General features: G+C 41.7%; 2 protein-coding genes across 5 annotated transcripts in view; both read right to left on the bottom strand.

The window, feature by feature from the left end:
* Nucleotides 1-360: 360 nt before the first annotated feature.
* Nucleotides 361-27837, bottom strand: part of SAMD13 (sterile alpha motif domain containing 13) — a 48080-nt gene continuing 20603 nt past the window's right edge. For all 4 annotated transcript variants that reach the window (XM_079933300.1, XM_079933303.1, XM_079933301.1 and 1 more), the window contains 2 exons: nt 16641-16752; nt 361-1144 (listed from right to left, as the gene is read on the bottom strand). In XM_079933300.1, coding sequence (XP_079789426.1) covers nt 1001-1144; nt 16641-16752 — 256 coding nt within the window. In that variant the 3' untranslated portion in view covers nt 361-1000. The remainder of the gene's footprint in view (nt 1145-16640; nt 16753-27837) is intronic.
* LOC307193647 (dnaJ homolog subfamily B member 6-like) lies at nt 5095-5789 on the bottom strand (the record flags this gene model as incomplete). The annotated part of the gene is made up of 2 exons (XM_079935928.1): nt 5095-5569; nt 5616-5789. 2 exons carry the CDS (start codon nt 5787-5789, stop codon nt 5147-5149), a joined length of 597 nt encoding a protein of 198 aa, XP_079792054.1. The 3' UTR covers nt 5095-5146.

The raw sequence follows: 27837 nt of genomic DNA, 5'->3' as shown, positions 1-27837 counted from the left end.
ACTGAAGCAATGCTTTATTGTGACCACAAAGCACCAATTCAACAAGGCATTGACACACAGAGATTGAACAAATGTCTCTTTGAACAGAGATGTAGCAAGCCCACTTTTTCAAGTTCTTAAAAACAAGTACTCAAATTGGAAATCAAACAAAGCATCCGAGCAATTAAAAAAATATTACACCATCATGAAGGAATATATATATAAAAATATTCTGTACTAGTAACAAGGCTTTTCAATCTATAACTCTTGGCAAATTTCTTCAGAAACAAATTATTATAAATACAAACCATAAAGTGAAAAAAAAATGCTTTCTTCAGAAACAAAGAACCAATTTTAAAGCAGATCTATGCAGAAAATACCATTACCCCCATGAAAGCTAGCTGAAGATGGATGGATGTCCCCAAAATACAACAGAATTTCTCTTTTCAGAGCTACAGTCTGCTCCTGAAGGGGCCATGATGCATGTCCGTTTCAAACAGCGCAGCATATCCCAGTGAAACCTTAATAAGGTCAAGTGGAGGACCCTCTACAAAAAAAGGGTGTCGGCAATTCCATCCAAATAACACAAGCTCTAAGGAGCAGAGGAATTCAAGGGAGGCACAATCCCTTTCTCTTTCTCCCCCTCCCCAAGTTCTTGCTTTTGATCTTCCCACATCTGTAACTGAAAAATGCTCATACCATTCGATTCTTTTTTCAGGAATTTGGGAAAGCAAACTATGAAGAAAATCCTCTTTGTGGGGAGGGCTGTCTAATCTCATCAAAGATCATTCTATTTGACAAACTCCACAAGGTAAACCATCCTGTCCACATGTCCTCGCTCCTCCTGGCTGAGTTCAGGTCAGCCGATGGATTGCCTAGTCTATCCAATAGGATAACGTTTCATTTGATTGAGATTCTTTACATATACACATGTATGTATTCTGTTTACAAAGTTTCATCACATGAAACTAAATTATGTCATTATGTATTTTTTGAGGTCCAAGACCCCAATTTGACTATACTATGAAGAGTTGTTCTTTAAATGCTTTGTCTGCAGAGGTTTTACGTGATACTCATAGATTTTCAGAGCAGGCCCCAATTTTAACTGAAGTCCTGTCAACACATCATTTCTTGTCATCAGTAGCAGGGATTTTCCATCAATTTCCTATAATGGAAGCAGAGGGTAAAGCTCAAGGATAATGAAGAAAAAAAGCAAGGTCAAAGGAAGAAGTCGTATTGCTTGTCTCCACGCTAAAAACATTATTTTTTTAATAGTGCCAAAAATGGAATCTTCTACTTTTATCTTCCACCTTTTACATTTATTTTGGAGTTAAATATAATCTATAGCTGATCTTGTTTTCAAGATCACATCACAAATGTCACATCTTAAGAAACTGACAGCAAGCTTGGAGTATGTACCCTGAACGATCAAAGATGCTGCTTCTGAAAGGAATAATGACACTTTCCACTTGTAAAATCTGTTGAAGTTTACGCAGAATTTTTGTCTAATTCCAAAACAAACCCTATAAATTAGGACAGGCAGGGATTGCTATCTTAATTTTATAGGCAAACCAAGGATCAAGGCAAGAAGTTAGCCTGCCTGAGAAGTTAGGAAAGGGTGGCACAGAATTTGAACTCCCATCTGCCTATGGCCAAAGCCGATGTTCTTTTCATAACTCACTTCTGTTTCTCTTGACACTTAGAAGTAAATATGTGTTGTCTCGATGGACCAATGGGAACCAAAGCCTTGGGTTTTCTGAAACCTTTTCAATCTTAACAATGGACACTGGAAAAATGACTTACTCTCTGTGAACTTCTTTCCTGTCCTTTAAAAGGAGAACCATTCTGCCTCAACCTGAATATCAAGTCTCATGCTACCCCACTTCCTCTCAGTGGAGCCTCAAGATTCCAAAGAAGGTAGCGAGGGGCAGAGCTGTGCCCACCACAGATTCCCTCCCCTATTCTCCTCGCAGTCCACTCCCCACTCCTCTCAAGTCCCCAACCAGGTGGACTTCACTCCAGGTACCCTGGAGACTACAAACCTTTGGAATGAAATAAAAATAGGCTTCTCGTGAAAGGGATAAGGACCCCAAATATAGAAAGTCTACAGTTTGAAAACCTTTGGAAAGGATGCACTGAGAAGAATGCCGAATACCACCTTCTTTTTGTTATTGTTTGTTGTGGGGAGAATCTGAGCTGGTTCTTAGGAAACCTGGGTTCAAGAGATGGACTAGCTGCACATGCTCAGTAAGCCTCGACACAGCTGTTCATGATTTTACCCACCTCCCCACTGATGGACAGACAAGGAGGCACTGTGTGCAACTGCAGCTACATAAAACTGTGACTCCCTCCTACACTGTCCCCAAGAGGGCCATTCCTCCAGAGTCTCTCATGTATTTTGCCAGGCTGTGAGGAAGATGTGCTCTGAATGTCTGAGTATGTGGGAGGTACAGCACCGGGCTAGGGGCTGAAGAAACACCCACTTTGTGACCTTAGGCAAGTCCCTTCCTCCTCTGTCTCCTCGGTTGATAATATGGGATATTGGGTTTTGACAGGATTTCATGAGATACCACCCTTGCAAGTGTTCCCTGAGCTTTGTGTTACACAATCACACGTCAGTATTCCGGGACAGACTGCAGCCCTCATTTTACAATTATTTAAGGACAAAGGAATTGACTTTTCAATCCTAAAGTATCTTGTTCTATTTAGGCAGCTAGTAATTCCAAAGACTGTCCATCAGTAAAACCTGCAAGTATGAGAGTTGGAGAGGAGCCCTGACACCTGGAAACCACTGCAGCAGCTCTGAAGGCATTGTGAGGTCACAGGAATCTGAATCGCAGGTTACATCAAAGCTCATGCTCTATCTTACACACTGAGATGAATAGTGATTCACTCGGGCTGCTTCCAGAAACAGCAAAGCCCTTCCTGCTCTCCATCTTTCCTTTGCTGTTGTTTGCTCATATTTAACTTACCACATATTTTAAACGGGGGCCAGGAGGAGATGCCACTGCTTTCATTTATATACAAGAAAACTTCCTTGACTAACTGCAAATGAATTTTTTTTACATCTTTGTTGGCAAAAAGTCCTTCTACAACTCAGCATTTCTGTCAAAAGCCAAGTACGTCTGTGAAAAATGCTGAAATTTGGATTTTATTTAAGACAAAATGGAAAATCATGTTTCATGCTCCAATTTGATTTTCCTTTGTTTGGTAGCTACACTGCCGTTCACCTCAGATGAGGGTTGGTAAAAGAAAGCTCCATCTGGAATTCCTCATTTAAAAATTTTTGAAGTGAATATAATTCATATATACAACAAAACTCTCCTCTGAAACCATGACTATGGCAGCTCAGATGAATGGGAGTGGAGATGGCATAATGGAAATGGGAGCTTCCAGGTCAAACAAACTGCAGTCTGAACCCTGTCTCCACAACTTATTGTGTGGCTCTGGGTAAGGGACGTAACTTCCCTGAGCCTCAGTTTCCAAACTTGTAAAATGGAAATAACCCCCTGAAGAATTTTGGAGGTTAAAAATGATGAGTTCATATCACGCACCTAGCACCGTGTCTGACATATAGGACGTTCTCAATGACTACTAAGTGGAAATGTGTAGGCTTTGAAAGAACTGGGATGTGTTCCAATTCCAAATCCATCTTCTGTTTCTTTTCTGGAAGTATGTCCCCTGCCTGAAAGCTACCCTTTGCCAGAGGGATGCAGGTATATTCTTGTTCAAGTTCAGAAAATTCACTGAGATTAAAAAAGTTCAAAGACTACATAAAAATGTGTCTCATAAAAATCACAAACATAGGAAAGTTCCTTGATTAAGAAAGCTAATCATTTGTTATGTTATTTCTAGAAAAGCTTGCAAGGCAAATGAAATCCAACTTTTGCCAGTCAGCATGGTATACTAGGGTGCGCCTGAGACTGGAAATCGGGAGACAGAGGTTCTAACGCAGACTCCATCAGTAACTTTCCACAAGGAACCACTCCTCTAGAGGCTAGTCTGTGTATAAATGAAGGAGTTGGAGTGTGACCGGATCCAGTTAAACAAACAAATGAAAAAATCCCATGATTTTGCATTAACAATCCAAAATTCAAAACAAAAATATAATTCGCATCTTGGGATTTTGTTTACATTTCTGTGTTAAGGGATAATTGTTTGTTAGTTTCAGTGAAACTTTTTACATTGCTTCTGTCTTCTGTCTTCATGTTTGAATAACCAAGTACCTGCTGGGCAATAATACTCAAAATGCTTGCCTACTTAAGTTCCCGCAAGTACTCATGCATGGAAGTAAGGTTTAGAGATGACAGGTGTAAATTTCCAATGAGGCCAAGACCCTAGATCTAAAAATAAATGAGTAGAATCAGTAGATGTTATAGCTCAGGAGATAAGCATGTGTTTCAGAGTAAGACACTATGTTATTGCTTATTAGGCGGGGCCTGGGGCAAGTTACTTAATCTCTCTACACCTCATTTCCTTATCTATATGGGGGTGGGGGGGGAAGTAGCTACTGTATCTCACTGCTGAAAAGATCATTGAGATAACACATGAAGTAGAATTCCTTACTTCTACTGAGCAGTCGATAAATCCTAGCTATTTTTAAAAGTATATTTAAAAATCTTAACCCATTTACTTTTCACTCTTTCTCTGACAACTTTATACAATAGGTGACTCTTTCAATTAAGCTTAACTATGATCTGGTCCATTGGAAATGGGGAAAAAGAAGAGGTGGGGAGAGAAGAAGCAAAGAGAAAGAGGCTAGGAAGAGAAAAAGGGCCATCAAGAAAGAGGCAATGGATAATAACAAGGTAGGGCAGGGGAAAAAAAGGAAGAGGAGTCAGTGGGATTTATAATGGTAGGGCCCTGCAAATGTCTCAGAAGGCCATATCTGTGGTGGTCTCTACTGTCCCAGATAGAGTACAGGAGAAAAGAAGGCTCAATTTAGAATCAGAAGACTTGGGCTGGAAGCCAAACTCTGCTGCTTCCTAGTTCCTATGGAGCATCTGGCCCTTATTCCCTCCCTCTGTGAAATGAGAAATTTGTATTAAGCTGACCCCTGTCCATTCCAGTTCAACACACTCTCAGATTCCAATTCTGTCTTTGATAAGCATCAGACTCACCAGCCTCACAGCAAAGTCTCCCCGTGGAAGAACACGGCAGCAACTCCTTACCAGTGACATGGAGGAATCTGATGAAACAGGCGTTCTTTTCCCACTTCAGTCTTCTGCCTCACATATTCTAGAACTTTCTTTATAACAACTTCCTTGCCATTCACTATCTGGCTACAAGTGGTGACCAGTTTGAAGTTTCCCATTCCACTGCTTATAAAAGGTATAAATGTCACAGAGGAAGGGGAATTTGGTCCAGAGCCCAGGGATACAAAAGTGGAAAATCCTGTGTCCAGTATGGGGGTCACATAAAAAAAGGAGGAGTGGAACCTCCTGGTCCTACCCACACAGCCACTGGGAAAACAGTCTCCTGAGAAGGGCTCTTTATCTTCAAAGACATTTTGAAAGCCACAGTGTGGCCTCTCAAACCACAGTTCCTCCTTCAAATCATCCTTGTCCCTGCCATCTCCTGTTTTCCCTTTTGATGCAATTCCTTCTGGACTTGTCATAGTTGTTGTGTTTCTCGGCATCAGACAAGACGGCATAGGCCTCTGCTACTTGATTGAACTTCTCCTTAGCTGCCTCCCGGTTTTCTGGGTTCTTGCCTGCGTGGACCCCAAGAGCTAACTGGTGATAAGCCTTCTTAATATCAGAGGAGGAAGCATTTTGTGGCATCCCCAGTACTTTGTAGTAATTCACCATGTTTCTTTAAAAGATTTTTCCTCACCAAGACACAGAGTTTATTTTCTGAAGAATTTCCAGGTAACTTTGGAAAGGAAGATGGCGGACTACTCAAGTCTACAGCAAGACCTTTTGAATCATATCACATGATTCTTGGGACAAAGGCTCTTCTGGGGGAGAAATTCCTATTTGGGGCTGGTATCCTCTACAATGTCCCCACCCCTTCCCTGACCTCTGCAGCCCATTGTGGGTGGAGTGACTATGAGCTCAACACTATCATCCAATGACTATCAGCTGATGCTGTGCTTGCCTTGCAATCCTATTGGTGGAAAATTGGGGGTGGATAATATACATCTTGGAGGACAGAAACTATCTGTGGGGCTCAAAAAGAAGTCTTTACCTCATTTGTTAAAGTAACAATTGGAAGCAACATGGGTCTTGCATTTATATCAGACACAAAATCCATTTCTGCTCATTATGCAGGCTCATGCCTTCAGTAATGTAATGGGTATCTCCCTGTGGATATCTGCTGCGGGCACAAAATGGGTGATAAAGGGGCTCTATTCCAAAAAAATCACGTACACATTTCTGATGAAGGAAAGAGACTGAAACTCATGTCATCAAATGAGGAAACTAGGTTACAGAGAATTCTGCCTCGATAAGAAAGAAAGAATAGATTGAAGGAATAGAATTAGAAGTGAAGGCTTCCCATGTATGGTCAGATAAGGCTTCTTCACTTCAATTGATCTCTTAAAGTTAGTCTTTTTGAAATTTATCTCTGGACTTAAAGATAGAACTAAGTAGCAGTGTCACATCAGCCAATGCTTTAAAGAATGGCTTTAAAGCTCAAGTGTAGCAAGGCTGCTCTTTTTCCAGGACACACAACTACACATTTCCCAGACTTCCTTGCAATTCGGTGTGGCCATGTGACCACATAGTGGCCAACGACATGTGAAGGGATGACGTGCACCTCTCTCCAGCCTGGCCCATAAAACCACCATGTGTGCTCCTTCTTGCACTTTATCCTTACACCAACTGGATGTCAGTGCCCAAGTGATCTTGAAAGCATACAGCTGAAGATGACAGATCTCCCATCAGCCTGGGACCTTGAATTACAGTGGAGCAGAACACCTCCACCAACAACCTTGGACTATTTATATTAAGCAACTTCTACTATAGTTAAGCCATTATATCTATTTTCATCTACTTGTGACAGCAGTTGATGTCTACTCTAATACACCAACCATTTCTACAACTTCACCTTCCTTATTAGAACCTAATTTTATAATGTCATCAACCAGAAAAGTCCCACCTCTGCCACGCTGGAAGTCCAATATCCTAGTCTATCTCTCACTCCTCCCTCCCATTATACCCACTTTTTCATTTCAACTCCTCTTTCTCCAGGGTAATAAGTCCCCTGCAGACTCCTCTTTTGTATCAAATCTGCACCCACTGGTTGGCCCTTGGAACCATTCTTTTACATGCGCTCTCGAATCACCCTCTTAGGCTATTAGCCCTCTACTGTGCCCATGCCATAAACACTCCAACCAGGAGCAGTCTAGCAATCAATCCAGCTTCTCTGATTCCTATACCTGGTGAAGTGGGAGAAAAAAATCAAGAAACCAAGAAGATGAACACTAAACATGTGCAGTGTACCAGTCTCGGCTGGGTCAGGAGAATATATCAACAGTTCTTTTATTTACTGTTGCTCAGTTCTCTCTCCCATTCCCCTAGGTGGCCATTCTTAACCTTCACTGCTCTCCTCTAGTTCCTTAGTAAACTTCTACCCATCCTGTCCACTCCAAGCAGAGAAGCTTGCCTCTTGGTTAGCAAAGAATATAGAAACTGTCAGGAACTCCCTGAATGTCCCTTAGGACAAGGGTCATCTCAGCTGTATCTGCACACATCCTTACCTATGCTCCCAGAGCACAGGAAGGACAGAGGAAGAGGTCCCTGTCTTGCTCAGAACTAATTCCCAATATATTTTTTTATATTGACCAAATTGAATCTTCATGTATATTACCTGACGTTACATTTTATTGCAGTAAAATATATATAACATAAAATAGGCCATTTTAACTATTTGTAAGTGTACAATTCAGTGGCATTAGTGATATTCACAATGTTGTACAATTATTGCCACTGTTTTTTAAACTCTTCCATCACCAAACAGAAACCCCATGAAGCAATAACTCCCTCCTCTCCACTAGCCCTTTATAACCTCTAATCTGCTTTGTGTCTCTATGAATTTGCCTATTTTAGATATCTCATATAAATGGGATCATATAATATTTGACTGGCTCATTTCACTGAGCATAATATTTTCAAGGTTCATCTATCTTGTAGCTTGTATCAGAACTTCATTCCTTCTTATGGCTGAATAACATTCCATTGCATATTAGGTACCACATTTTATTTATCCATTCATCTGTTCGTGGATACTTGGATTGTTTCCACCTTTTGGTTATTGTGAATAATGCTACAATGAACATTTGTGTACAAGTATCTGTTTGAGTCCCTCTTTTCAATTCTTTTGTGGGGAATTGCTGGGTCATATGGTAATTTTATGCTTAACCTTTTGAAGAACTGCCAAACAGTTTTCTATAGCGGCCACACTATTTTCTATCCCTACCAGCAATGTATGAGGGTTCAAATTTCTCCATGTCCTTGCCCCTCCACACTCTTTTGATCTCATCCCTTTCCTTGTCCTCAGGGATTTTGCTTCATTGAACTGTTCTCAATTTCATTCAATTTTAACTTGTCCAATTCTTCTGGCTACTTTCCTGCATGTAAATAAGTTTGAGCATCTCCTCTCTTAGAAAAGAGCTCTCACGTCTTCACGACCCTCCTACTGCTGGAGCTCCCTCCACTTGCCTCCCACTCACTCCTCAACTTGGAGGAAAGAGTCCTCCACCTTCCAGTCCACCCCCAGCTCCAGTGAAACTCCACTGTCATTGGCAGACCCCATTGGGCTTCACCTTTTTGAGGTATTTGACCTTGTTGATCATTTCACTTTTTTTGAAACTCTTCCTGTCATTGGTTTCTAGACAACCTTTCACACTGAGTATTTCTCAGATGCTTTTGCCAGTTCCCTTTCTTCTCCTAACAATTGAAACCTGGGTGCTCCCTAGGGTGCTGTCCTTGGCCTTTTTCTTTTCCCCTTTTAAATGCCTGTCTCATCCTCACCCCTTCCTATGACTCCTCACCCCTTCCTATGACAAGAGAGACTCATGTCTCTCTTTCTAGGCCTCGCCCTTCCCATGGGCTGTCTTCTAGATATAGCCACTAGATGCCTACATGCTCTCAAACTGAACGTGCCCCAAACTGTACTCATTCCATCTCTCTTAAAACTGACCTCTCGGGGCTTCCCTGGTGGCACAGTGTTTGAGAATCTGCCTGCTAGTGCAGGGGACACAGGTTCGAGCCCTGGTCTGGGAGGATCCCACATGCCGCGGAGCAACTAGGCCCGTGAGCCACAACTACTGAGCCTGCGCGTCTGGAGCCTGTGCTCCACAACAAGAGGCTGCGACAGTTAGAGGCCCGCGCACCACAATGAAGAGTGGCCCCTGCTTGCCACAATTAGAGAAAGCCCTCGCACAGAAACGAAGACCCAACACAGCCATAAATAAATAAATAAATAAATAAATTTAAAAACAAACCAAAACAAAACTGACCTCTCACTAAAGTCCTGATTAATGACACTTCTTTGCAACTAACAAATCCAGACATCTAGCAGTCATCACCCAAGCCTCCTCCCTCTCCCACACTGAGCAGTGAGCTCAGTCCTGGGGCTAAGGTAGAGAACTGAGACAGGACAAATCTTCACCCTCCATTGCCAATGATCCACTAAATTCTCTTGACCTTCTTCCCCAGATGGTCTTTCTAATCCATCTCTTCCTTTCCATCCCCAATGGAATGATTATATCAGTTTTCCTGCCTTCTGTCTCCTTGTCTTCCAAGCCACTCTCCACATTGTCACGAGACTGATCGTTCAGAAACACAAATCTCACCCTGGCACTCCCCACTCAATATCCTTCAGTGGTTTCCTAGTCCCTCTCACCCAAACAGACTATCTGTTATCCGGACCCCTGTTTATCTTTCAGTCTTATCCTTAGGCATTCCCTGCTCCACACCTCTTATGCCAAGGTACTGGGAGTTCTCAAGATAAATCATGTTTTTTCATGCCCCCATGCCTTTGTATCTAATCCCCCTTCTGCCCAGAATCTTCCGTGCTTCCTTCAAACAATTCTCATACCTACAATAGTTTCAGGTGGCCTTATTAAAGTAAAATAATACTTGTAATAATGATCATTATTTTACTTTAATAGTTTCGTTTATTTTATTTTTGGCTGCATTGGGTCTTTGTTGGTGAGCACGGGCTTTTCTCTAGTTGCGGCGAGCAGGGGCTACTCTTCGTTGCGGTGCGCAGGCTTCTCACTGCAGTGGCTTCTCTTATTGTGCAGCACAGCCTCTAGGTGCATGGGCTCAGTAGTTGTGGCTTGCAGGCTCTAGAGCGCAGAGCTCAGTAGTTGTGGCACACAGGCTTAGTTGCTCCACCGCATGTGGGATCTTCCCGGACCAGGGCTTGAACCCGTGTCCCCTGAATTGGCAGGTGGACTCCTAACCACTGTGCTACCAGGGAAGTTCCAACTTTAATAGTTTTATATTTATTTTCATAAGTGTTAGAAAAAGCTGTAACAGCTATGGAAACAAATGAACAAGTGAATAAGCCAAAGAAGCACCACATACCTGGCTATCTTATAATGTATTATAACTTCTCATTTCACATGAATGATTTAAACAACAATTTGGGGGTTTGGTCTATAGAAATCTATTCTATTTCAATCAAAAAATTCAAAATGTTCTTTCCTTATCAGTTTTGCTTCCATTCTCTTTGCTGTTTTCTTATTGCTAGCATTACCCATTTGTTTTTTAACTCTTTTCTAAATTTTTGTGGGCTAAAAGGACACATCAGCAGAGTCTAAGTTGCCACTTCCCCTGTTCATTATGCCACAAAATCTTTTAAGCATTTCAGACTGTTAAGAAATATCAGGTGTCAAATCACCTCATATATTTCCAGTACTTGGTATTATAATATGCTGAAAAGGTAATAAAATTATGGTCAATTTGTGGGATTTTAACTGGTCTAATTCAGAGCTGGATTTATTTATTTATTTGTGTGTTTGTTTATTTATTTATTTTTGGCTGCATTGGGTCTTCCTTGCTGTGCGCAGGCTTTCTCTAGTTGCGGCGAGCAGGCTTCTCATTGTCAAGGTGGCTTCTCTTGTTGCGGAACATGGGCTCTAGGCGCGCAGGCTTCAGTAGCTGTAGCTGTGGCACGTGAGCTCAGTAGTTGTGGCTCGAGGGCTCTAGAGCACAGGCTCAGTAGTTGTGGCACACGGGCTTAGTTGCTCCATGGCACGTGGGATCTTCCCAGACCAGGGCTTGAACCTGTGTCCCCTGCATTGGCAGGCAGATTCTTAACCACTGCGCCACCAAGGAAGTCCCAGAGCTGGATTTACCATGAAGTTAATGAAGCTTAATTTTTGCCTTAGCAATTTTGTATCATGATTTTGTACTTTTATTCCAAAGGAAGGCTCTTAAAATTGTATGATTTTAATCTCCCTCTCTCCCCCAACCTCTGCAAACCTGGATTTGTCCCGGGTCTAATTAGAACTATCCATCTAGAGTCACTACAGTTGAAGTCCATCCAACTATAACTTAGGACCATGCTCGTGGTTACTCTGACTGGCCTTCCCACTTTACTACTCCATTTGAGGAGGTTAGTGTTACTTGGCAATTTGTAACAATAAAATATTTTATTTATAGTTACTAAGTCAGTGGCCTCAGAAACGTATCAAAAGTTAGCAATAAGCCATCTGAAAAGAAATGTCAGTCTTGGAATTTCAGGCAAACAGCTTAAACAACCAGTTGGACATTTCAGAGTAAAATACTGTTTTTATTCATGTGGTTTAGGGGAAGTGAGGCGATATGGAGTAAAATTAATTTGTCACCATGAGTTGCATATTATTTTGTCATGATACTCTGAGAAAAAAATTCTCAGTGATTCATATTGTTCTAGAAACAGATGCACTGATGTCGCTCACTTGTGAGTTTGAGGATCTGAACAATATGAATTAAGTGACCTTCATTGAATGGCCCCTCTCCATGTCCATCTTCTTCACATACATTCTGAGTGAATGAGTCAGATAGTGAAGAAATGAAGTGACTACCCTACAACGGGCACACTGTCTTTGCGACCTGCAGTTAGGGTCTTTCTCTAGTTGTGGTGAGTGGGGGCTACTCTTCATTGCGGTGCATGGACTTCTCATTGCAGTGGCTTCTCTTGTTGAGAAGCATGGGCTCTGGGTGTGTGGGCTTCAGTACTTGTGGTGCATGGGCTCAGTAGTTGTGGCATGTGGGCTCTAGAGTGCAGGCTCAGTAGCTGTGGCTCACGGGCTTAGTTGTTCTGCAGCATGTGGGATCTTCCTGGACCAGCGCTCAAACCCATGTCCCCTGCATTGGCAGGCAGATTCTTAACCACTACGCCACCAGGGAAGCCCCTGGGTCTTCCCTCCTGATAAGTCTTTTGGTTTGCACCTGTGGCTCACACAGAGGCTCAAAAGAGGTTGGCCAGAAGAAAACCTGATGGAGATAATTGCACTAGTGGGAAACTTAATGGAGATAATTGTTAGGTGTCAGTGTGCCTGCATAGACAAAAGGAGGTTATACAAAGATCCCCCAGTTGATTCAGCTGCCCCTCCATACCACAGGAACATGGGACACTCCTGCACTTTGGACAAACCTCGCTCAATGGCCTGACATCTTCCAAGGGAGCATGTTGCTAGAAATCCATCTCTGAGTCTGGTTGCTACAACAAGAGAATATCCAGTAATGTACTGTGAGATCATACCAAGAAGACAGACACTCTCCTGAAAGTTGGCACATGGGATGGTGGACATGTCCGATGTCAGTGTTAGTGTCTTAGTCAGCTTAGGCTGCTATAACAAGACACCATGGATTAGGTGGCTTAAACAACAGAAATTTATTACTCACAGTCTGGAGGCTGGAAGTCCAAGATCACAGTGCCAACATGTGGCTCTTGGTAGGGCCCTCTTCCTACCATGCAGATGGCTGCCCTTGTGCTATATCCTCACATGGCACAGAGGGAAAGAGAAGCTCTCTGGTCACTTCTTTTCAGGGCACTAATCCCGTCGTGAGGGTTCCAGCCTCATGACCTCATCTATCTCCCAAAGGCCCCAAACACCGTCACACTGGGAGTTAGGGCTTTAACTTTAACGTGAATTTTGGGGGGACACAAATATTACATCCATAACAGCCAAGAAATTAAGCTCTCACATCAACTGAGACATGCTACCCTTGGCAACTCTTTCTGAACCTGCCCTTTTCTAAGGTGGTTTAGGGGATGTTCACATCCCTGCCATGCTTCCATCAGATGGCAAGGCAAAGCCTCCCCTAAGGAGATTTCAGGATGTGACCATTCTTATTGTTTCTCAGCTGCTGTGACCTAGAAGATGTGCCTAAAAGGGTCATGTGTTTGGCCTGGGGGTGGCCTGCAGTCTTCCCATCTGGGATGATTGGTGAGTGACAGCTGACTGTTTGAGGTCCATTGCCGGGAAGATCCTCGGAGGTGAAAGACTGAAGGCCTCTGAATCATGAAATGGAAGAGGTAGGTTAACATAGTAGAGGATCTTGATCCTCAGTCCTCATGAAAATAATAGCAGCTGCTTGTCATATCAGCCTGAGCCTGGCCAGTGGTTCCCTCCTTGCCCTCTACCTCCTTTAATGAGAAGAGGAAAGACAAAGAGAATTTCAAAGCAGGAGGAAGATTTGGATCACTTCCAGAGAATAATTCAAGGCAGACTCTTTTCCCCGCCCAATTGCCTTTCCACAAGAATGAAGAACTTGAGCTTGTAGATGATGCTTGCAAAACTCCAGTCCCCTGGGAATTCATTTCTCAGGCTCCAGAGTTGGAGAAGCAAGATGGTGCTCCTTTCCTCCCTTGAAGGACTTCTGAATGAGATGCCTTGGGAAACTGTGTTCCCTTTTGCCTCCCACTGTCACTGGTGCCAGAGTGATGTCATCCTTGGGAGAAAGTACCTGCTCCTGGGCCGAGCTCAGAGCTGGTCGGTTCCATTCCAGAATCTGGAAGGCCCAAAGAACATCCCCACCCCCAATCTGGGACATCTGCCCCAGAGGAGTCTGAGCAAAAGCTCATTCTGAAAAATGCTTTTGGACAGCAGGGAATCTGGCCAAGAGACCTTTTATCTAAGTCCCTTTTTTTGTTAACCTTTCACAATATTCTTTAAATTTAATTTTAGAAGTGAGTTAACTCAACTACAATGACACAACTGGACACTATATCATTAAACCAAAATAAAATATGTTCCAGCTGATCAGCCTTCCACTTTCCAACCTGAGCTACTTTCCCCCACAATTTTATTACAAAAATTTTCAAACATAAAGTCGTAAGAATATTATAGGGAACACCCATACTCCCACCACCTAGATTCTACAATGAACATTTTCCATACTTACTTTATCATATGTCTATCCAACTACTCATCCCTCTAGCCAACTATCAATCCATATTTTGATGCATTTCCAAGTAAGTTGCAAAATCAGTATACTTCTCCCCTGAATACTTCAGTTTGCATACCATTAATTGTTTTATTTTTTTACAGTTCTTTTCATTTTGAGGAAAAATTTATTGGCTATGTAATACACAAATCTGAATTGTTTGCATATACCTGTGCATATGTGGTCACCAATGCATATACCCATAACACAAACCCTTATCAAGACACAAAACGCTACCATCACTCAGAATGTTCCCTCATGCTCCTTCCCAGTCATTCCCCTCTCCCACCTATCCAGAGGCAACCACTGTCTGATTTTTCTCTACCACTAGTGCATTTTCCTGTTCTCATCGTTTAACTGAATGGAACTGCTGTGGTCTATTTGTGTCCCCCCAAAATTCATATGTTGAAACCTAACCCCCAATGGGTCTTAGGGATATTAGTAATGGTATTAAGAGGTGGGCCCTTTGGGATGTAATCAGATCACGAGGGCAGAGGCCTCGTGAATATTTGTGCCTTTATAAAAGGCAGCCCCAGAGACCTCTCTCATCCCTTTCTCCATGTGAGGACACAGTGAAATGACAGCTGTCTCGGAAGCGGGCCCTCACCAGATACCCAATCTGAGAGTGCCTTGATCTTAGACTCCCTACCTGCAAAATCATGAGAAATAAATGTTTGTTGTTTATAAGCCACACAGTTTATGGTATTTTTGTTATAGCAGCCTGTATGGACTAAGACAGAAGCCATTCAGAATAAGCTCTTTTATGTAAGGCTTCTTTCACTTAGCATAATGTTTTGAGACTCATCCAAACTATTGTATATATCAGTACTTCATTTTTCTTTATTCCACTGTATGAGTAGACCAGAGTTTGTATATTCACTCTCCTACTGATGGACACTTAGGCTTCCAGGTTTGGACTACTATGAATAAAGCTATTTGAACAATGTTGCACCAATCTTTGGTGGACATATGCTTTCATTTCCCTTGGGTAAATACTCAGGAATCAAGTTGTTGATCATGGGGTGGATGTATGAGTGTTTATTTTACACTCCCACCAACAACGTAGGAGAGTGCAGTTGCTCTACATCCTCACGAACATTTGCAATCAGTCTTTCTAATTTTAGCTATCCTGGTGGCTGTGAAGTGATTTAAACTGTTATTTTGGCAAATTTTCCAAATTAACAAAAGACACATATGCATAGGGATCAGGTTGAAGGAAATACTGATTGAAGGAAATCTAGAGATTGGAATCTATGATATTAGAAAAGTGCACTTACCCAAACCCAGCTTGAGAGAGTAAGAAATGGCTAAAGGGATGTGCAAGAAGCAGCCAAACACATTGCTCGCTTTATAATTCTCTCAATTATAGTACAACATTAGAGAAGTAAACGTAATGCTTAGGAGACTGCAGACTTCATTGACAGGGAGATGGGAACTCTGTGTTTTCCTACAGAGCTGGTCTGGTGTGGACCACGTGTACCCCGATTTGCTTCCTCATGGTCAAAGCCCTTTGAGCACCATCTCTACAAAGCTGGCCCAGCCTGGAAAATGGAATCGGGACTCACCCAGACAATTGGGAAGGACCCCCTGCTCCTCCTTCCCTCTCTCCAGTACCAACCCTGGACCTGAGCGAGGGAATTAACTTTTGGGGGCATCAACGTTGGGCCAGCACCTATCCTAGGCACTGTGCCTTCGCTGTCCTTTAATCCTCACGGCACCACCCTACCAAGTTAGGCATTGAGAGCCTCCTCTTACAGATGTGAAACCAAGACTCAGAGAGTCATAGTAACCTGTCTGGGGTCACATAGAGTTACAAGAACCAGGATCGGAGTCTATCTGAGTCTAGTGTCCTCTTTCCACTAGACTCTGCTCAGCACCCAGCAAGCAAACTGGAGGAGACTTGATTAACAGCTCAGGTGGTGCCAAGCCCAGGAGCAGACGAGGCTGCATGTCTCTCAGCCAGATTGGTCCCTCCTTTTTCTCTCTTTTCTGCTTTCTAGTGTGTTTGTGTGGAAGGTAGGGCTGTGCCGTCTTTCAGAAGATGCAGATGTTGAGGAGACTGAGCCCTCCTCTCTGCAGCTGCGACTGTGTCTCCTCTCCTCTCGGGGCTTGGGTTTTTCTCTTGCAGGAAGGAATCGGTAGCTTGTCACTCCTGTCCTGCCCTCCCCCACCCCCTCAGTTTCTCAGGGGCTGGGATGGTCGGGAGCCTCACTCAGCCTTCACCAGAGGGAGGTGATCATGTTCATCATGTGCTTCTCTAGACCGAGTTACCTGTTCCTGAAACGCACTAGCTTGCTCTTCGAATCCTGCGGTTCGGAAGTAATTGACGACATCCATCACGGCCCAGTCTGCAGGATCGGGTGGCCTCCCATTCTCCATGGAACTGCAAAATAACAATCAAGATGGCTGTCAGGGCAGAACACGCAAGCGTGTGCGGCTAGGCTCTCCACTCAGCCTCTCAGGGGCAGGCCTGGCCCAGCTCACTGCAACCAGAGGCCCAGATCCCAGTGTATCTGCCTCAGAACCAGAATCACTCATGCGTTTCTTGGGCTCAGAAGGTCACTGCTCTCACTGGCTCAGTCACTCCTTTCTCTATGAACCTTTAATATAAAGTATTTCCTCATGTATTGTTTTTTAATCCAGAGATATTAAGAGGGGTCCAGGGCTTCCCTGGTGGCGCAGTGGTTGAGAGTCCGCCTGCCAATGCAGGGGACGCGGGTTCGTGCCCCGGTCTGGGAGGATCCCGCACGCTGGGGAGCGGCTGGGCCCGTGAGCCATGGCCGCTGAGCCTGCGCATCCGGGGCCTGTGCTCTGCAACAGGAGAGGCCACAACGGTGAGAGGCTCACGTACTGCAAAAAAAAAAAAAAAAAAAAAGAGTGGTCCAGTGATTTCTGGCGGCCCACAATATGGTATTCATACCCCTGAACTAAGAATACCAGACCTTTTACAATGTGGCCCCAACATGTCATCACTTTTCCCATCCCCAACCCTGCGCGTCCAGGGCTAAAGCCATTCCCCAACACACCATGCCCTTCACATGCTGTTCCAGCCACTGAATGCCCCCTCATTTTCCAACAAAATCCTACCCTTCCTACCAGTTCAAATGCCACCATCTCTGTAAGGCATTTTCTGGCTGCACCTGGGTGTTTGTTATAACATCCTCTGAGTTCAAGACCTCCATTCTAACTCCAACTGCAGCACTTTTCCCACTGGATTATACTCTGCTTATTAGACAGTCTCTAGGAGACTGTCTAATCTTTCTACAGAGATGTGGGCTGAAGAGGTACATTTGGACCTGGACCATTTCTCACTTTATTATCCCTTGTGTCAAGTACATAGTTAGGAATTCAATCAATGTTCAGACGACTAGATGTTGATCAAGCATTAGTTTGAGAGGGTCTCTGGGTAACCTCCTCAATGGATTTAGAGAGGAGGGGAGGAAAGGTGGAAGAGAGAAAGAGTGGCAAGGACCTGCAGTTACTGTGACTCTTATTTCTGTGTTTCAAGAGTATTTGTCTAGATTTCTCTATGCCTCATCCGCAGTGATTCTTCCAGAGTGTACATCCCATCACATTGTTCCCCTGCTTCCAATTCTTCAAAGACTTCTTCCCATTGCGCTTTGGATAAATTCCAAATAGTTTCACTTGGCTCAGGAGGTCCTTCAGGACAAAACCCCCTCCTAGCCCTCCAGCTGGGAATATACTGGTGAGTAAAACAGAAGGGTCATTACTCTTGTGAATACACAGCACTTTTGGGGTAGACACTGATCAGTAATCATACGACTAAATGTACAGCCACACAATGTAGCTGAAGGATAGGCACTCTGTTCTATGGCAGTTTGAGGGGCTAGGAGAGGCTTTCTTGCGGAAGTTTCTTTTGAGGTAAGGTCTAGAGAGCAGCCAAAGGTTAACCGTATAAAGAAGTCAGCTGAAGATTATTCCAGGCTCTGTAGCAGGACTATACAGCCCAGGGAGCCACGCTGGTGTTGGAGGCCACATCAAGGATTCTGGGTTTTTGTCTATGAGCAATGGGACTTGTGAAATGGTCTGATGTAATAGGTGTGACCTGATCTGACTCAAATTTCTAAAAAGAGGGTATTGGAGAGGAGCCAGAGGAGAAGAAGGGACCAAGCAAGAGATCATGGTGACTGAGACTATGGTGGAAAAGGAGAGAAGCACGTGGATTTCAAAAATATTTAACCAATAGAATCAGCATGACCTAGTGGTGGACTAGACATGAGAACAAAGGAGATCGAAGTGTCCTGGAACTGGATGGATGGTGGTAACTGCACTTAGACTGCATCCCCAGGTTTGGTTGGACACACTGAATGTGGGGTACCATCTATATCGAAGTTGAGATTTAATGTGGAACATGGGTCTGGAGCTCAAAGCAGATGGGGGGGCTAGAGGTACATAGCGGGGAGCCAGAAGCGTTTAGATGGCGTGTGAAACCTTGGGAGGGAACGAGAGGAGAACTGGGCCTAGAATCAAGCTTGGGAAGGTTCAACATTTAGTGCAAGTTGAAAAGATTCATGTTACTTTTAATGGAAATGAAATTGCCCAGACTTTGGGGATTCCTGAAAGTCTTCAAACATCCAAAAGTCAAGGGTTGACCTGTGCCTCTGCCTTGTTCCCAGGATAATGTTTTGCTCATAGAAGGAACTTAAAATATTTGATTAAAAAAACAAACTTCTCTCCTAGTTAAAGAAAAGGGAGTCACTAATCAATGGTACATGTGATCAACTACTTATCAACATAGCACTTAATTTAAAAACATTTAGAGCCAATGCTTGCTAGTTATAAGTATTTTCCCTTTTGGGCATAGAGATTGTGAATCTATAAATACTGTCCATGTACATACACACTCACGTACATGCTCACTCACACACGGCATGTGCCCCCCCCCCGCCACCCTCCTACCATTTAACAGTCAATATACATGGGGAAAAACTATTTTTTACTCTAACATTGTTAAACATTAACATGTACTTTCAAATCAAGGCTAAATGTGTTTTTAAAAAATTATACACATGCTGGGATTTTCCATCCTCTCTTTAACATAAGCAATCATAAACTGACACAGGGGACTCTCTTTTAGGTACCATTTTCCTTCCCTCTCTTGCTTAAGTTGGGCTTGAAAAATGTTTGGAAAGGATTCATTGTTTTAACAAATCTTTCAAGTTTTCTAGTCAGCTCGCTTCTAGCAGTGAGCACAGCGCCCCATCAGATGCACTTTTAAGTGCCCCAGAAAACATCTGAACTCACTCTCCCTGTGGCTGACTTCAATTAGCTGCCTTTCTTCATAAAGAATTGTTATCTAATTATGATAAAAAAAAAAAAACTATGCTACATTGTAATTTTAGGATGGGAGGCTTTCCTGATTCTTATTCTGCTGGGATATGACATCATCACTTCCTCAGTTCTGAAATATTCTTGAGTACTAGCATTGCAGCAGAGAACAAAGGCTTTGCAAAACCGCTGGCAGCGTACCATGAAGAGCACCAGTAATGAGGAATGTCTCATACTTAGGGTGAGGGGATACACAGAAGAAGCCAGTGTTAGATCACTCACATCCTGAGAGGAGAAACTATCCGTCTCCATCTCTGCCTTCCTACAGCTCACAGCACAGGTTGGACTGGTGTGTACAGTTGATACATGGCAAAGATCTGTTACATTAATGTAATAACAACCAGAGAGCATTTAGAGTCTACAATGTGCTTTTCACGCATAATCTATTATCAGCCTCCCAGCTCCTTGTGAACTGGCTACTATAACCTGTTTTTAGGAAACTAAGGCTCAGAAAGGTTAAGAACTCATCCCAAATCACATAGTGTATAAAGCCAGGATTGGGTTCCACATATGCTTGCCTCCAAATCTATGCTTTTTTTCACTCCATACTCATTGATACAACAGATATTTACTAAAAGCCTACTGTCTTCTCAGTACTGTGCTAGAGGCAGCGTTACCAGGATAGGAATGCATATCCTTCAAGGAGCTGGCACTCTGGTGAGGGGAAGCAGCATACTCTAAGTATTAGAATTGGGGGGGGGTGAACTGGTGCTATTGGGGATGCACGCACTGGAGGGCCCAGATAATTCTGCCTGACCAGGACACTTGAAGATTTTTAATGCAATTCTGAAAGGCATCAATTGCTTCAAACACACACTAAGTTCCTCCCTGAGAGGGGATGGCTTGCAGAAGCAGAAACATGCAGGCACACATTGTCACTTCTAGGTTATGTTAAAGAATGATGGATGATTTTGCTGGACCCGTCCAGTGGTTTCAGCAACAGTTTAAACAAGAAACCTGGAGATTATCCAAGGCCACATGATGGTGGGTGTTGGGGAGGCCAGAGTGCCAAAGCCAGATAAAACTATGAGGACATTTCAGAGGATGGATTTAAGCGTCACCTTTCCCCACTGGTAAAGTCAGTATGTCTCCTCAAGGACTGTTATTTGTGGCCAAACTGAGATGCTTTGTTCCCTTTTAAAGGGACCATTCTCTCCAAATCTTTTCTTATAACTCATACGTGTCAAATTCCAGGAGGAATTTAAATGGTGCTGTTTAAAACACCTCCCAGATGGTGGTTCCCACTGTGGCTGCTAATTTTGCACTGATGAAATGAGATGGCAGTATCCATCCAATAAGTATCCATTATCATTTGATACTTATTATTCATTATTGTCATAGCAAAATATTTCCTAGAATATAAGGTATAAAGATGATAAATTCATGAATATTTTTCCAAGCATGGAGGCTTTAAAAATATATATGTATGTTACCTTATTACAAAAAACTAGCAAGAAATGAAGGGCAGAATTTGTCTCCAATCCCATCACTTAATCAAATCAATGTTTCCATTTAACATAGTCACCTTTCAGTCCCTGTGCATATGGTTGGGTACATCATGTATGGATAAAAATTACATAATGTGTGAATAATTCACACTAGGAACTGATTATCCCTTAATTAAACAATCACCTCACTTTTAAAGAGAGCTAAAGAGACACAATCATGAGGACAGAAATGCAATAAATAACAAATTTGGCAGATACATGCAGATCGAGACCTTATGATAAACGTTTTCACGTTGGCACATGATAATTTTAAGTGCTGGTGGCAAAAGTCTCCATTTCCCCTTTATATATTAGTGGAGGCAGATGAAAAATAGTTGAAACCCTTTCTCAGAATTCAGCGTGTGTATATTTTATGGCATTTATGATATTATAGATTCTGAGGGTTGATCAGACCAAAAGGAAACTCTGGATAAATACAGCCCATATGTGATTTCAAAACCCCATTATACTTATTAATTGCATTTCTGCTTTAAAGTTCAGAGCAAAAGTTACCTCCTATTAGTTAATTATGGTGATATATTTATTTATCATGCTACTCTTATAAAGCTAATTCTCAATGTTACTTGTGTTTCCACTCAGAAATGCACTCTAACTTTGTACTTCCTTGATCTTTATAACTTATTTTCAAAATTAAATTAACCTGCTCTTTGCCCTATCTTAAATCAGCCTTTGGCTAAAAACAATGTAATTCTGATTGTAATAAATTAACATTGATCTCTCGGCCTATGACGTAGCTAAGAATGAAGAGACCAAATGAGCTTTAGTTTTATCTCCATTTTTTTCTCCCTCTCCCGTCATCCTAACAAGCAGGGATCTGGCTGAAAGACAGTTGGAGAAAGAGAAAGGATGATTCAAAGTTTCTTGACAGTACAGTTTTTCATTTTTTAATATCCAGCTAAATAAGAGTTGACTGCATTTAGCTGCAGCATACCCAAGCAACGAAAGTATTGAAAAAGCAAATAATTCTTCTGTATATTTCAAATTCTTTAGCTTGGCATTCAGGGATTTAATTCAAACATAACTTTCCAGGCTTCTTTCCAATTCCAGGTTTGTACTGAAATCCAACCAGTCAACATCCTGGACTTTCCCATATCCACAGCTTTGGTTATGCTACTCAAAGCCCTGTCTGTTCAACTGCCAAGGATTAGAACCCTACTCATTTTTAAAAGATACTGGTTAAATGTCTCCTTCCTAATAACCCCAATCAATCTTCCATTCCAATAATGAATTAATTTTAACATGCCCACAATGAGCCGGGTACTTGATAAGCCTTGGGAACTAATCTAGTGAAAAGGAAAATCTCAAGCCAACTGCATGATGGAGATGGTCATATGTGTTCCCTGCCTTCATTATTTGTAGTGAGGTGGATGGACCTAGAGTCTGTCATACAGAGTGAAGTAAGTCAGAAAGAGAAAAACAAATACCGTATGCTAACACATATATATGGAATTTAAGGAAAGAAAAAAAAAAGTTCATGAAGAACCTAGGGGTAAGACGGGAATAAAGACACAGACCTACTAGAGAATGGACTTGAGGATATGGGGAGGGGGAAGGGTAAGCTGTGACAAAGTGAGAGAGTGGCATGGACATATATACACTACCAAACGTAAAATAGATAGCTAGTGGGAAGCAGCCACATAGCACAGGGAGATCAGCTCAGTGCTTTGTGACCACCTAGAGGGGTGGGATAGGGTGGGAGGGAGGGAGACACAAGAGGGAAGAGATATGGGAACATATGTATATGTGTAACTGATTCACTTTGTTATAAAGCAGAAACTAACACACCATTGTAAAGCAATTATACTCCAATAAAATGTTAAAAATAATAAAATAAAATGAAAAAAAAAAAGCAAGTAAAGAACAGAAGGACTAGCTAGATGGAGGAAGGAGAGCAGTATGAGCCAGGCTGTGCTAGGTGTATGGAGCCCTGAAACAGTAGCAACACCATGATCAGGTCCCAAGAACAGATGAGCCATCTTCCTGCATCATTTCTTTCCTCTGTAACAGGCATCTTGCCTCAGGCTCATGGCTTTCCTCTGAAATCACATGGCACTCTGTCCTTGGCATATCTCTGCTGCGAATGTCTTCTGAACACCCCACCCCATCTTTCTGAAAACAAATCTGCCTCTTTCCTCACCTGCTCTCAGCTTTCTAGTATAAAGACCTCTGAACTAGTGTAAATAAGGACACTCCTCTCAAGAGGACTCATGAATTTCTGTTTTTCATTTACTATCAGATGCAATTCATGCCCACATTCATAATAAACAAAAACATATGCACATTTCATATCCTGATCATTAATACTAAAGACAACTGCATACAGATTGCCAGAAGAACTTTCCTTCCCTGCTCTAAGCCATGGCACAATGGTCACCATTCCAAAGAACTTAGTGTGGCTTTAATGCTGAGACAAACTCAGGTTTCCTTCAATAGGGATATCAGTAACACACCAGAATCTATGTAGAAAACAGCAACCCTTCAGAACTTCTAATGTATAAAAGATACGTAATGCATGTTTGTGAATTCTGCTGGCATCAATTGGAACTCCTGTTGTTTTCACACTTAAAATATGATGATATGCTTAGCTGATTCTATAGTTTTACTCATTTTACTCTTTTGAAATGTACACTTCCTTAAGGCAGTTATTTACAATGGACAAAATTGTACAAGTCAAAAAAGTGAACAGACTCAATTCTTAACCCAAGTCATCATTTAATTTAATGGAATAACCAAACGTAACCAAACTTTTAGCATAAGACCATATGATAAGACTGAAGTGTGTCCCCTCCACCCCCAAAATTCATATGTTGAAGCCCTAACCCTCAGTGTGATTCTATTTGGGACTAGGTCTTTTAGGACATAGAGCAATTAAGGTTAAATGAGGTCATAAGGGTGGGGTCCTAATCCAATAGGATCGGTAGCCTTATAAGATCTGCATGCATGCAGTGAGGCAAGGCCATGTGAAGACATAATGAGAAGGCAACCATCTACAAGCCAGGAAGAGAGCTCTCTCCAGGTAATGAATCAGCCAGCATCTTGATCTTGGGCTTCCCAGCCTCCAGAACTCTGAGAAATATGTTTATGATGTTTAAGCCACCCAGTCTATGGCATTTTGCTAGGGCAGTCGAGTAGACTAATACACCATATATCAGAATGAGCAGACAGCCATAAAATACTAAGGAATTAATTTTGGCTTCACTAAGAAAAATTAAAATGCACCAATTAAAAGCAGCACTATTGGGCTTCCCTGGTGGCGCAGTGGTTGAGAGTCCGCCTGCTGATGCAGGGGACACGGGTTCGTGGCCTGGTCCAGGAAGATCCCACATGCCGCGGAGCGGCTGGGCCCATGAGCCATGGCCGCTGAGCCTGAGCATCCGGAGCCTGTGCTCCACAACGGGAGAGGCCACAGCAGTGAGAGGCCTGCGTACCGCAAAAAAAAAAAAAAAAAAAAAAAAAAAAGTATCACTATTCACTACCATATATTCCCTGTATTCAAGAATCCATACATATGGCACTCTGACTTATTCCACCAAACATATCTGCAGAAGGGTTACGACATCAGATCCTGATTAGAAAGGTCATTTTTCAGGTTTGAATTAGGGGCTCAGTTTACTCCCTTCCTTTCTTCTTCTTTTGTCTCCCTCTTTCTTTTCTTCCTCCTCACTTTCTTTTTTCCTCCCTTCCTCCCTCCCTCCCTTCTTTTCTTCCTAACAAACTATCTGTTAAGAAGTATTTGGTATTTAGCCACTTATACTGTCTTGGGAGTTCTATTTTTCCATGCTTTTACTATAGTGGTATCTTACATCATGATCACTCCCTGTTCCAGATTGCTGTTCCCTGGAAAGAACAGCATCCCAGGAACCATCACTCACTGTGTTCAGGTAGAATTGGGCAGTGTGATTGTGGGGTTTGGGAAAGGTGTATGAAACAGAACATTCAGGAACTACCTAGCAAGCTGGTTACAATTTCCTCGTGGCTTTCAAAGAACATACATCTAAGGACTGCTGATCATTTACTTGACAACACAAAAGGACAGAAATATGAGTAAATGAACAAAAGCTGAAGCCAGTGATCAGACACACAATTACTTCTAACAGTTTCCTCTTCCTCCTTCCCTAAGGAGCCTGGCAAGACTTCCAGGCAAATAAATAAATATCCTGTGAAGTTATTTATTTAACCCTAGATGTGACCACTTCCCTTTGAGTTAGACCCCTGGCTGATGTGTGGGTTGCTGTATGTGTAAACACTGTTGGATTCTTTTTTATGAGGTAGTAATAGTAGCCATTGTTATTTTTGTTATATAAGAATTCTCTTTGATAATTCTACAATGAAGTCAGAGTTTTGAAATTCTAGCAATACAAATAATAATTTCTAACTCTACCCTAACATTTTACTTCTATCATTCACCTCCTAATCCTCTAATTCACATGGGCAAAAATGACAACCTCTTTAAATTAATAATTATCTTAATATTTAATAGTTAACAGCCTTCAAGAGGGCTATTCCAAAAGTTAGTGTTAATGCATATATGGCCAATTAATTTATGACAAATGAGCCAAGAATATACAATGGGGAAAGGACAGTCTCTTCAATAAATGGTGCTGGAAAAACAAGAGAGCCACGTGTAAGAGAATGAAACTGGACCACCATCTTACACCATACACAAAAATTAACTCAAAGTGGATCAAAGATTTGAATGTAAGACCGTAAGACCTGAAACTATAAAACTTGTAGAAGAAAACATAAGTGGTAAGCTCTTTGACATCAGCTTGGCAATGATTGTTTTTTGGACCTGACTCCAAAAGCAAAGGCAACAAAAGCAAAATTAAACAAGTGGGACTGCATCAGACTAAAAATCTTCAGCACAGCAAAGGAAATCATCAACAAAATGAAAAGGCAAGATACTGAATAGGAGAAAATATTTGCAAATCCAAAATATATAAAGAATACATATAACTCAACAGCAAAAAATAAACAAATAAACAATCTAATTAAAAAATGGGCAGAGGATTTGAATATACATTTTTTCCAAAGATATGCAGATGGTCAACACATATATGAAAAGATGCTCTACACCATTAATCATCAGGGAAATACAAACCAAAACCACAAGGAGATATCACCTCATGCCCTTTAGAATGGCTATTATCAAAACAAACAAGAAATAACAAGTGTTGGCAACGATGTGGAGAAAAGGGAACACTTGTGCACTGTTGGTAGGAGTGTAAATTGGTGCAGTCAGTATGGAAAACAGTAGGGAGGTTCCTGAAAAAAATTAAAAGTAGAACTACCATACAATCCAGCAACTCCACTTCTGGGTATCTATCTGAAGGAAGAAACCACTAAATCAAAAAGATATATGGACCCCCCCCCCACATTCATTACAGCATTATTTACAATAACCAAGACATGAAAGCAACCTGAGTGATCATCAATGGATAAATGGATAAAAAAATGTGGTATATATACACAATGGAATAGTATTCAGCCATAAAAAGGAAGGAAGTCTTTCCATTTTTGACAACATGAATGGACCTTGAGGGCATTATGCAGGGGAAATCTCACTTATATGTGGAATCTAAAAACAAAAAATAAAAAAAAACCATTTTAAACCCCAAATCATAAATACAGAGAACAGATTGGGGGTTGCCAGAGGTAGGGGTTGGGGGTACACAAAATGGGTGAAAGTGGTGAAAAGGTACAAACTTCCAGTTATAAAATAAAAGTCATCGGGGTGTGACATACAGCACAGTGACTATAATTAATAATACCGCATTGTATATTTGAAAGTTGTTAAAAATTCTCATCACAAGAAAAAAAATTTGTAACTCTATATGGTGATGGATGTTAACTACACTTATCGAGGTGAACGTTTCACAGTATACAGAAATAATGAATGATTATGTTGTACATCTGAAACTAATATGCTATATGTCAACTGTATCTCAATATTTAAAGTTTGTATTTTAATATTAAAGTGAATTTAAAACTTTCCAACGTTAATTACTAAGAAAAGTATCACTTGACTGATTTTAAAAGAAATGTTATTTCCAAAATTAAAAGAGTCTTTGCTTCATAATAAAACAACAAACTGAACACAAATGCAGAGGAAGATGGTGAGATACATGTGCAAGAAAAGGCATGGTTTTAATATGAAAGAGCTTCTTTTGAAAGTTGCTAAACTTTGTTGCTGTGAACTTTCTCTTGCAGTAGAGCTTCTCCACTGAGGGGTGAGGGGCATGGTGGTGGTGGGGAGATAAACCACTTGTTGTTGAGAAGCTGCTAACTTACTATTAGCATCTATTGTGTGGGAACATTGGTTCCTACTCCATCCTAGGAGAAAAGGGAAGAAGGGAAAAAAGACCAACTGATGAAAAAGGGAGTAAGATTAAGTGAATGGGAAAAAAAAATTCACATTGTATACTTGTAAGTTGTACAGATATGAACATACATGTAAAACACCTAGAATTTTTTTTTAGAATTTATTGAAAATTCTAACATGGATCTAACATGGCTAAACATAGATCAATGGTAAGAGTGTCATGTACCAAGGTTTTGATTAATCCAAAAATCTGTGTATCTGAAATCTACAAAAAGAGAACACTATGATC

Source organism: Stenella coeruleoalba, assembly GCF_951394435.1.
Source record: "Stenella coeruleoalba genome assembly, chromosome: 1".
Taxonomy (NCBI): domain Eukaryota; kingdom Metazoa; phylum Chordata; class Mammalia; order Artiodactyla; family Delphinidae; genus Stenella; species Stenella coeruleoalba.
The sequence above is the reverse complement of the archived record's forward strand: the minus strand, read 5'-3'. Positions and strand labels throughout refer to the sequence as shown.